The sequence below is a fragment of the Drosophila elegans genome, unplaced genomic scaffold, assembly GCF_018152505.1.
Source record: "Drosophila elegans isolate 14027-0461.03 unplaced genomic scaffold, ASM1815250v1 contig_397, whole genome shotgun sequence".
NCBI lineage: Eukaryota > Metazoa > Arthropoda > Insecta > Diptera > Drosophilidae > Drosophila > Drosophila elegans.
Genome location: NW_024545782.1, coordinates 4192079 through 4203575, shown reverse-complemented (window position 1 = coordinate 4203575; position 11497 = coordinate 4192079). Strand labels below are relative to the sequence as shown.

General features: G+C 38.2%; 1 protein-coding gene across 1 annotated transcript; it reads right to left on the bottom strand.

Annotated features, from left to right (window-relative positions):
• Window positions 1-40: 40 nt before the first annotated feature.
• Window positions 41-10092, bottom strand: LOC108135254 (RING finger and CHY zinc finger domain-containing protein 1). The gene is made up of 6 exons (XM_017255922.2): window positions 9954-10092; window positions 7566-8559; window positions 3775-3936; window positions 2405-2563; window positions 1733-2011; window positions 41-713 (listed from the first exon to the last, which is right to left on the bottom strand). Exons 2-6 carry the CDS (start codon window positions 8211-8213, stop codon window positions 594-596), a joined length of 1368 nt encoding a protein of 455 aa, XP_017111411.1. The 5' UTR covers window positions 8214-8559; window positions 9954-10092; the 3' UTR covers window positions 41-593.
• Window positions 10093-11497: the final 1405 nt, after the last annotated feature.

Sequence of the window (11497 nt, the reverse complement as noted above, 5' to 3'; positions counted from 1 at the left end):
ATACTATGTTCGTTTATTTCCTAATGAATAACACAAAGTATTTCTTGTTGTAAGTTATCTATTTTATTCAGAATTAATGCATAACGGAATTTTAAGAATTTACAGAGTTTTTTTTTCTAAAATTACTTTTTGTGGAGAAATTCGAGGCTTACACAAAATGAATTTTGCAAATATAATACTTTAAAATTCGAGTGAAACTTTGTATTGACCAATGTGTAAAGTGTATACTAAATTGGGGGTTTGAAATCACCTAGAGATTTAAAAAAACAATTTGGATAAAGTTTTTGTTATAGGCCTATCACAATATTGAAACTATATATTTCAATTAAACCTAATTAATATTTTTAAATCTCCAGGAGTTTCGAGAGAACACCCGAATGATTTAGGGAGCCTTTTGTTTGTGTTTTTGTGTGGTTTATATTCGATACCAGCTCGAATTTATTCTAAATTCAATGCGTTTCGATTTCAGTTGTGTTGCGTTTAGGTAACAAATTAGTTTCTTCAAATATGGGTAGCATGGCAAGAGGTTAACTGTTGCGAATGCGAATGTGGATGCTGATGCTGAATGCTGATGTGCTGCGAATCGGTGGACATCATGCTGAGGATGGCTCATCATTAACTAGGGACAGGCGGCGTTTCACATCTTGCGTTGTGTTGTAGGCGCCGCAATGCACGCACTTAAGTCCGATGAAATGGAATTTGGTTTTGGAAGTCTGCAATGTAAAAGGGTCAGAAAGGGTCAGTTTTCCTTTCATAACGTTGTTATTATTGTCGGACTTAGATTTAAAAGTAGGCTTTTACACTTCATGCAGGTTAAAGACAACATATTTAGGGGTAACATCATGCATTACTTTAAAGGATAAATATCAAACAATTCCATATATGGAATACGGATATTTAGTAAATAATTATTTTTCATTTGTACAGCCGAATCGATTGTCAGAATTTCATCAAGTAAAAACAATCAGTTAAAGGTTAGCGAAAAAATTCGAGAATAACTATTCTTATACCAGCTTTGGGAAATATTTGTCCAATCGTCGACCTTGATCGGAAAGTTTAATTTTGATAGAAAAACAACAAAAGGACATGTCTATAACGACTCGCCTAGATTTGCTCTTTAAGAAATAAACATGTGACATAAATTATAAATCCATCTTAATTATATTTTATTTTATTTAACAAATGAGTTTGTCAAATATTTTTGTTTTTTTATGAAAACGCTTCATTCTACGTGTTATATACTTTTCAATGAATATAATACGTATACGTATTTACTCTAACAGTAACTGGTATAAAAATACCTCAGTGGGATTATAAAAATCTCATATATGAAACACGATATATGGTATATATATTGTATTTAGAAATATAGTATAAAACTTTTTTTATTTGTTAAGCCAAGCCGTAAAATTAAATTGTTTGCTACATTTTTTCGAGAATTCTATAAAATTTGAGTGAAACATTTGTATTACCCAATCCATATATGATATTTACAAATGATCAACAAAATACAACGAAACTATCATACTTCAAGTTTAAATTTTTCCAATCTGTAGATCTGGATCTTTATGTTTTATATCGAAAGCTTTTGAACTAAGTTTGGCACATGTCTAATTCGACTCGCCTGACCCAAGTTATAGAACTCTCTAAAAACAATTTCGATTCTTTCCGAGAGTGGTGTAACCCATTAAGGTTAAGTGGCTGAATATAACCGCAGAATTGGAAATCTTACCTTGTGACAATCGTTGCAGAATATGTGGACCCGCTGGTTCTCGTACTTCAGGGGCACCGGCATACGCTTGGCCTGGTCGTCGAGGTACTCCCACAGCGCCGTCATGTCGATCAGCGAGGTCTGGCAGGTGGGACAGGTGTAATGGCCGGAGGCGAGGAGCTGGTCGAAGCACATCTTGTGCAGCAGGTGGCCGCAGTCGGGAATGTGGCAGGGAATGCGTGAGGTGTGGATGTCGCCAAGACAAACCGGACAGTGGGACCGCGAGATGTTCTCCACGCACTGTGAGGGAGTAGGAGTAGACCGTCGGTTAGTAAAGTTTGCCTAGTCATGCTGACCGCCATCAGATCTTCGGTGCCTGATACGCATATGCACAGCACTCTCCATACGCTGCCGCTGCCCAATTAATTGGGCAATCCCTCGAACCGTTTTGACATTCATATCCACTCAACTGGATCGCAGATCGCAGATCACCGATCGCAGATCGCTACGAAAAGCAATTAGGCAACCGGTTTCGGCAACGAATTGACACCAAATTAATATGCCAGCCGGCTGGCTATTACTTCGACTTGCTTTCGAATCGCGGAGGTCACACTCCGCACTTACAAGCCAAATGCCTTCCAAGTGGACAATCACGGAACCTAATGGAGTGCAAAATTATGTCAAACAACTCACCCTGTGGCCATCGATCTTCAGCTGGATGGGAAGGCACATGTTGCACACCTCGCAATGGAAGAAGTTTTCTGCCCCGCCAATCCGACAGATTCCACAGCCATGACAATGGTACTGCTGCTTGTCCGCATCGTCAAAGAGGTTGCAGATCAGGCAGGTGTACTGCAACAAATTATATAAGTCAAAATACTTAATCTTTTTTTTTTTTTAGAGAATGTACAGACTTATTCAAAGCACATACCAAACTAATAAACCAATTAATAATACTAAGTAAGATAAGGTTAATGCTTTTAAAATTGCTAAAGAGTGAGTAGTATAAATGATATGATAGAGTTTATTATAGTCATTAAAAAGTACTTTAAAATGAATCCCATTAAAAAAGTTTTTTTGCACAGACTCTATTCAGTCTATATTGACACTATATTGGGGACTCCAAACTTTGACCACCTTTTTATAAATCATGCACTCCCCTGGCTTTATTCACCATGTGAATCAATAATTAATATGATCAGAAAATGTAAGATTTGTGTCCAGAAGGATGCCAGGGCTATCAATTTGTCTAATTCTAGTCTACTCACAAATTATGTAAATAAAGAGTAAACTTGGCATACTGTGAATTTGCCCAATAGAATGTCATTATTTCGCATTTAGCGCTATTTTAGTCCAATAGATTTGCAAAATACCATGTTTGAAAGGCATTAAGATCCGTTTGCGGAAAATATCGATATATTGCAGGCATAACTTAACGTCATCTGCGTACATAAGGATGCGCGACTTTGTCAGGACCAAAGGGAGATAAATAATTCCTTGTGGCACGCCTGCAGTAACTTGGATCTGCTCAGAGACCGAGCTTTTAAAACGGACTCGTTGTGTCCTTCCTCTCAGGTAACTCGAAATTCATGAAAAAAGATCATTTGAAGACCTAAATAGGTCTAACTTCCGAACAAAAAGCAAAGGGTTTACGGACTAAATTACGATGTTGTAATGTTTTCCCAATTAATATTTCAAAACATTTTGTTAATTTACTAAGTTTAATTTCTATTAGGAGTAACACCCTTGATAAAGGGATATTTCAGAGTACTGCACGTACTCAGTGTTGGGGAATAAATAGGTTAAGCAAAAGGTTAAGCAAAAGGTACACCATATATGATCATACCTAAAAATATGTATATAATTTTTAATCATTTTTGGCTTTTTTAAGTTGTAGAATTCTGAAATTTTGTTTACGCAAATAACAAAATATGTAAAACTAATTTCATGAAAATCAATACCTAAGTAACGTAATAAGTACCAAGTTTTGTGAACTAGGTATAGGTGTCTAGGTACAAGTATCTGGGTACACCATACCCACACCCAACACATCGAGTACTCACCTTTCCAAATCGGACTCCGCAGTTTTCGCACTGCTCCCGAACCGTTTGCCGCCTGTTGCATTCAGAGCAGATCAGCTCGGTGAGGGTCTTGCGATCGAAGTGGTGTGTCTCGTTCTCGTCATGGCAAAATCGGCACTTGTAAAACTTGTTGCAGCAGGGAGTCTGAAATATATATGAATGGGAAATAGAAAACACCACCAAAAGAAATTAGTACTGGAAAAACAACGGAGTACGAAAAATTCCACTTTAAATGGGTCTAAGTTTCCACTCCACTTCAGATGGAGCCCTTCCCCAGTCAAGGACTACCGAACGTATTATCGAGCAACATAATTCATTAGCAGCCAACGGTGACGCGGACCCTAATTCCAAAATTGAGTTGCTAATTCACGAAATCTGCCTGGAAGCCGGCAAAAAAAACAAATGGTAGGTGAAATTGACGACTGACGTCCCCCGAAGGCAATTTCATTTGGCGTCAGATCTGCTGGCCGAACTTAGCATTATCATAAAGATTGCACTTTAAATTCGATCGATCGATCGAACTCCTAATCAAATCATGGTGGAAACTTAATTCGCTTGTAAAGATGGCAAGAGCCACTCGTGTCTGTTCATTAGGTTGCTGCTAATTAGTTCTCCAGTCGACAGAGGGAATCATCAACATTTGGTTATGATAAAGACCGACCGCATCGGCATCAGATCGATCCGGTTTCTGGCGTTGATTTTAGAATTCGGAACTTGTTGCTGTGTGCAGAGAGATTTAAAATCGGTGTGGCTTACAAATTTCTGTATCTTGTTTGTTTGTCTTCTGTACCTTATGTAACAAAGTCCAGGCCTCGCTGAAGTGGGTGTATTTATATCACCCAACCTCGCTCCTCCGCTAAACGTCTCTACTATCTTTGAGGATTATTTATAGCTCGACAACACTTTTCGTATATAGTAAGTATTTATTTCAACTCTGCTGCGATGATAACACTTGAAGAACAGAAACAGAGTAGAGTCTTCGAATCCGGTTTCTTTGTGTTTCCCCTCGTTTTATTGCTGCGCTGCACTAATGATCGCATTATAACGCAATTGGCTAACTCCAGACATCAGACATCAAATTTATTTATTCCCCGAAACAAAGAAGCAAGACAAATACAAGGCTCTATGACATATTGATTCAAGATCGGTTGGAACACACGATATTAGGGGGCCATTAATTGCGGGCATTGCTCCACTGGGGACTGCGATTGCACACATCGCTTTTGGCATTGAGCTTAAGTCCACAGGAATGTATAAATTAATTTCACGCATTGTATGTACATCAACGCGAATATAAATATTTGAGAATAAAATACTCCACCTGATTCAACAGCTAATGTGACCCTCGTTAATGCAAATAAGTTGAACCTTTGCTTTTCCCAATTTCTCTCGGTGTGAAACGTGTGTACACAAGCGAAAACATCGAAAGACCCTTCGGATTATAGAAAATGTAGGACAGATTGGGGCGTGTATGGACTTACGTGACATTTTTTGAAAGCTTTGTAAAGTGGTACGACATGATTAATTCATATCGTGAAATGTGAATGTTTCAGTTTTGCAGTTCCTTTAACGGACTTAACATACTTTGCTTTCAGTTTTGGTTTTATATTATTTACTTAATGATTTGGCTACTCGGTTTTATTTATATCCTAAAATAATATTTATGCCAACCCGTGAATGGTACAATACATAAAACAAATTGAGAAACGATTAAGGAAACATTTTTTTTATATACATGCAAGGGTATATAAACTTTAACATGATGATGTTTATATTCTATCGTGTAAGAGATGCTTTCCACAGAGGCATTTAAAATCTAAACGGTTAGTATTTTTATATAACTGAAAAGATGTCATACATGTTATTAGAATTGCTAGAATCTCCCAGTCCCTAAGATTTCCAATCCAAATGACCAAATTTGAGTGATCAAAGTAAGAATATGTTATCCATTATTTTGCCATATTTCAGAAGCATTCGACGTCGCTTTTCGAAATCATACCAACTCAGCCCCATACTTTTCTATTTCTTTCCCCTGCATTGAGTCAGTTTTCTCACCTTAATATTATTCACTGATACTATCATTTCCCGTAGTTATCACCTCTCGATAATTATGTCTGCTGGCCCCTAATTGGTAAAGTAAAGACCTGAATATAGCTGGGGAACGATTGCTCTATATGCACACACAATTTCACGTTTCCTCATAATTTCTTATCCAAGCCCGACCGATGGAGATAAACGCATTGTTTGCCCAGATGAATGGAGAATGGAGGTGTTAAATGGCCACTCGCCTCCGGGGTAGTGAATCGCTGTGAATCGGAACCGGAGCAGACGAGTCGGTTTAATTTGCTTCCAGACCCTTGCCCGCAATCGTACCTCTCCGGATCCCGGACATCATGAACATTCGCCGTGCAAACAGTAATTCCCTCGAATTGAACTCAAATTACAGCGGGCACAAAAGAATCATTGCCAAAGGTGTCTGTTTAGACTTCAGCCACTTTATTTGGGCGGTTTGTTTAGAATCGAATAAATAAAGGTTAAATGGCCATTTCAGAAGGTAGCAGTGGTAGCTACGGCGAAATGTGCAGAAAGCACAGATGCCTTCCGAAGGCGCCATAATTACTTTCTCGAAAAATCCAAAATTCTCAAATATGTGCAAAATTTAATAGCCACAAAAAAATGAAATTTAGACAATTTCTTTAATATAAGTAAGCATTAACATAATCAATAACTTGTTTTTTAGAATACAGTAATGCTACGTTTAAGAAGTTAAAAAATTAATGTAGTTGACAAGTTTTCATTTGTCAATTCATCTACAATTATCCCTAACTAATTTGACCCTCTTCTTTTCAATGTTACTTAATCATACAGTCGTGCGATTTTTAAAAATTAATAAATGTTTTCTCATAATCTTATAAAACAAAAAAAACTGGGGTCTTAAGGAATTGCCTTTTAATTTAAACATAGTATTTCGTTTCCAAAAAAAGTCGGTATGGCAAGTAATAAGTGCTCTACGCTTCTCACACTTCAAATCAGCGGGATTGTCATGAAAATTTTTTAATGGGAATTGATGGATATTCCTCTTTATTAAGCATAAGGGTTCCCACATCAATAAGAAATTAATTCGAAACTCTTGGTAAATTATTATTCTGCTACTCCAGATATTGCTTTCGACCCGCATAATTTTAATTAATGTGTAGGGTAAATATCTTTATTGGTTGGTAAGTAAAATATTAATCGAGAAATTGCCACGATCCGACGCTATTTGACATATTCTTTAAAGTACAATAATTGAAAAGATAAAAACATATACACAGCCCTTTCAAAGGCAATGAGTTTTTTGTAACTGCAGTGGAAAACTTCTATCTTATATTACTCAGATTTTATTCTGTAAATAGTTTTTTAATATTTCTATTAAAATCTTAGCATTGTAGAATTTTAAATAATAATTTTGGACCAAAAAAGGCTCAAAAAACTCAAGATAATTATATAAAATGGGCTTAATTCAAATCTGTAAAAATGTGTAAAAATGTATATGGTTTCTAAAAGGGTTTTTTCTAAATTAAAAAATTAATACTTGGCCCAAATTGCAACTAAAATAATGTAGCGTCTTGTGCGCGAGAACAAGTACTATTTTATATTAATTATCTAATCTACCAACCTCCTTTGACATTGAATTGCACTTTTGCTTTCACTTATTGTGCAGAAAAAGATTCGCTAACTGCCGCAGAACCTATTGCTGATATGAATGCTTATTGACTACTCATTGCACTTACCACAAACATGGCGCGTCGCTTATAGTGGGCGCATCCAAAGCGCAATGCCTCCGGTGTTGTCGACGTCGCATTGCTGTTGCACTTGTTGCTGCCGATGTTGCTGTTGCCATGGCTGTTGCAGCTGCTGTCGCTGCTGGTGATGCGTGAAAATTGTTCATGTTGCTGCATTTGCTTAGCCTCCGAGGCGGGATTTCCACGGGAAAATGGGGAAATGGAGTGACAGCGGGCGTCCTCCTCCATGGGCTGGCTGCCATCGAAGTTGAGACTCGGGGTGGATTTCGATTTTCGCAGCTTGGCGTGCGGCGGACAATATTTGCCTGTCATCACTGTGGGCGGCATAATCAGCTGCTGTTGCTGCTGGAGGCGTAAATGTTGCTGCCGTGCATGTATATGTTGCTGTTGCTGTTGCTGTTGCTGCTGGGCTATCTGAGCGACTGAAAGCGAAGCGGGAAGAGCGGCGTAGATAGCCGAAGCCTCCGCTGAGGTCGTCGTTGCTGTAGTTGTCAGCGGCTTTGACGATGAATTTAAATTGACTTGATTGGGTTCTTTTGTATTGGTAAATATTTGTACATCGATGTTGCTGCTCCCCAAGTATCTGTTGTGGTTTTCATTTAGCGATATTCGGCGCGGCCGCTGACGATTCTTCATTTTGCTGCAGGAGCTAAATGTCTATATATAAGTGATTTCCACTATTCCTCTAAGTTGCAGTCGTCTTTGTTAATTGATGCCTCTTCAATTGCCGCCGCGGAGCATTTAAATTATTTGCCGATGTTGCTGTTGTCACACATGTAGACTTTGTATCCGTCCCGTCGACGTGAGCAGCCTTAAATCTGAGTACCCGGCTTGCCCAGCTCGACTCCTCCCGTTTTTCCCTTTTTCACTTTTCACGCGGTCGGAAGCAACTTTCGTTTATGCAACATTTTTTCAAGTGCTCATAGGCAGTCGTTGTCAAATTTTCGGTTGCCCAAGCTCGCACAGGTGATGTGACACTGGGCTGGAAGCGATTAAAAAGTGTGGGAATGTGGTAAGTACTTGTTACAGGCCGCTGTTCACACACTGATTGATCAGTTTAGACCTAAGCCAGTAGACTGGGTTGTCCCCCGGAACGTATGACACAGCAACACTACCAAGGCAGCAGCGTATTTGCATTTCAATGTTTCCCAGTCCCCCCGACTGTAAAAGGCCATCTAAATAAGATAACAGCTGTGTATCTTGATTTTTAGTCGGGACTCTGATGAGTAAACATTTATTACTGAAATACCATAAGTAAACTATAAGTTAAGCCAAAGCTAATTTGGGATTTCGAACTCGACAGTTTTTGAGTATAGGAAAAGTCAACTGACTTGGCATATGTAGAGCTAATATTTTGGACGCAGTTGTTTTGAGGGGACCTTGTGCTACCGCTTACTTAGCCCCAAAAAGATTCGCAGTGCCTTGGCACACAGTGCGGATGATGAATGAAAAAGTGGGGGCAAACTTGGCAAAACTTTCGCTACGGGGTTGCTGCTGCTGCTGCTGCTGATGGAATTGCTGTTGCTGGAATTGCAGGCTGGTGTTGCTGGTTGCTGCTGGGCAGCAATGTTGATGTTGCAGATGCTGCCGAAAAAGGAACTGCCAGCAATAGCAATACAATGGCTACAGCTGATGAGCTTTCGTTTTCTTGGCTCGGTTTTGTCATTATCGTTTCGTGGCTACTCTTATTTGCATAGAGCGGCGAGCAGAAAAATCGTTGCTGAAGCTTGTTTATTCAGTTTGTTTTTCGCAATTATCAAAAGGGGAGCACAGCGGCACCGACAATAAATATTGAAAGTGTGCTAAAATTACAAACTTAAGGCGATAAAAGCAGCGCTGCGGAAAACCAGTCGCCGAAAGGAACGCAGCCGCGTTAAAACTCGATTCTGAATTCAATTTTAAAACATTGATGTTTACGCACGCACGCACGCACACACTCACACAGATGCGAATTGCAGGCGATCGGGCGGACAAATGCATAAGTGCATTAAATAGTGTCACGATCTGCGTAATCGGTTTCTAAAAGTTTCCAATCCAAATCGGAGCCGCCTTCGACTTGAAGTTTGGCTGCATTTGGCACAGATACACATAATTCGTTCACTCGCACGCACCGACATTCATTCCATATATACTCAAATTTATATAGGTTTTTCAAACCGATTTCTTGTTTAACGTGTTTTTGATTTGTTGTGTTTCGGCACTTTTGAGTTCGTTTTATTTATTGCTCGCTTCGCGAATGACTCTCATCTTCTTGGACTCTATTATCTGCTCATTGCGATTTTCGCTGAAATGTAGCCTTTAATTATAATTTTACCCATTCGTTAATTATAATTTATTAGCAACGAAGCGAATACTTGAAAGTGAAACAACACACACCAGCGGCACGGAGGAGATCGCAGCTCGGAGCTCGAAATCGTCAAGTGGATTAAAGCGCCACGACAACGGCGACCAATCAAGTGTCCGCGTTCAACTCGCCTGCTCGTGCGGCGAGATTGGATTTCCAACTGAGCGGAGTGCGGCTATTCCACTTGCTGATGCCAGCCAGTCTGCCGAAGCTTTCCTCCGCTCTGCAGCTTAAAGCTTACCGGCCAGCGATCCAGCAGTGCTGCTACTCCAAGAACCAAGTACTTAGGGATCCAGTTATATGCTCTGATCCTTATATAGTAAAATAGTGGCTAATATCCATACAGTAATTCCCCTTAAAACGTATATTTGTGCCATGTAGTCACTTTAGCTGGTAATAAACGGCAGCTTTGCTGTACTACATGATTCAGTTCTTAAGGGGGAATTCTGGTCTAGAGGCCTGAATTTGGAGATCTTTTCAAGCAAGATATACATTTTTAATATAAATTTTTGTATATGTTTTTATTGACGTTTTGAGAATAGAAAAAAGAATTACAAAAAAATAAAAATTCGCTGACATAAAGGCGGTGGAGAAAGGTCTTAAAATATAATTTCAACCCTTGTAGAGATCTCAAAATTCAACAAATTCTTCATAAATAAAGATGTCGCTATCGTTTTGAACACTTAAAAAAAAATATAAATAACACAAGGACGCTGACTTGAAAACAAGAAATGCTTTTTACCCAATTTGTTCGACCTTTTCGATTTTTTTAAAAATTATTAAAACCAAATTTTTTAAAATTCAAGGTAAAAAGTTGGATAAACAAGATGAAATTTCAAAGGAATCGTTTCGATACATCTTTAAATATTATGTCAACCACCTCAAAGATGTAGTTTCGAGAAAAACGTGCTTAAAGTTTAGCAAATAATTCTAATGCCTCGAAAGCCACGTCACAAAATTGGATGTGTCTTCGAAAAGTATTCTGAAAAATCATTTATGGATCATATTTTTTGAAAGTTTTAGCTTTCAAATTATGCAAACAAATAATCGATTGATTTCAGGTTTCTAGAACCGAATACCCGCATAACTGGGAACATTTTTTTTAAATATTTTATATGAACTTGCTTCTGTAGTGAAAACAAATGAAGAAAAGGTTCTATGTGAAATCACCACTCAAAAATGTTAGAAAAATCGAATTTTTTTATTACTCTGCATTTGCTGCTCTAGAGTCAGATAATATCGAAAATATTCAAATACTCATTTTGATACACATTCTATAGGCAATAGTATGAAAATTAATTATTTTTGGTTTTTGTTTTCTACTAAAAAAAAGATTGGCAGTATTACATTTCATATCTCAAAAAAAAAGTTATACTCCATTAAACGTTACTTTAAACAGAATATCGAAGCCTTTTTTCGTACTTTCGTAATACACTAGAGCGATATTACTCCTTAAGCATACTTATAGCTATAAGAATGACACTATCTATGCACTTACATGAGACTAAAGGGAACATCAAGGAATGAATCGCTTCAAGACCCCCTTGATCTGTACTAGGTCGAACTAAAGCTGGCA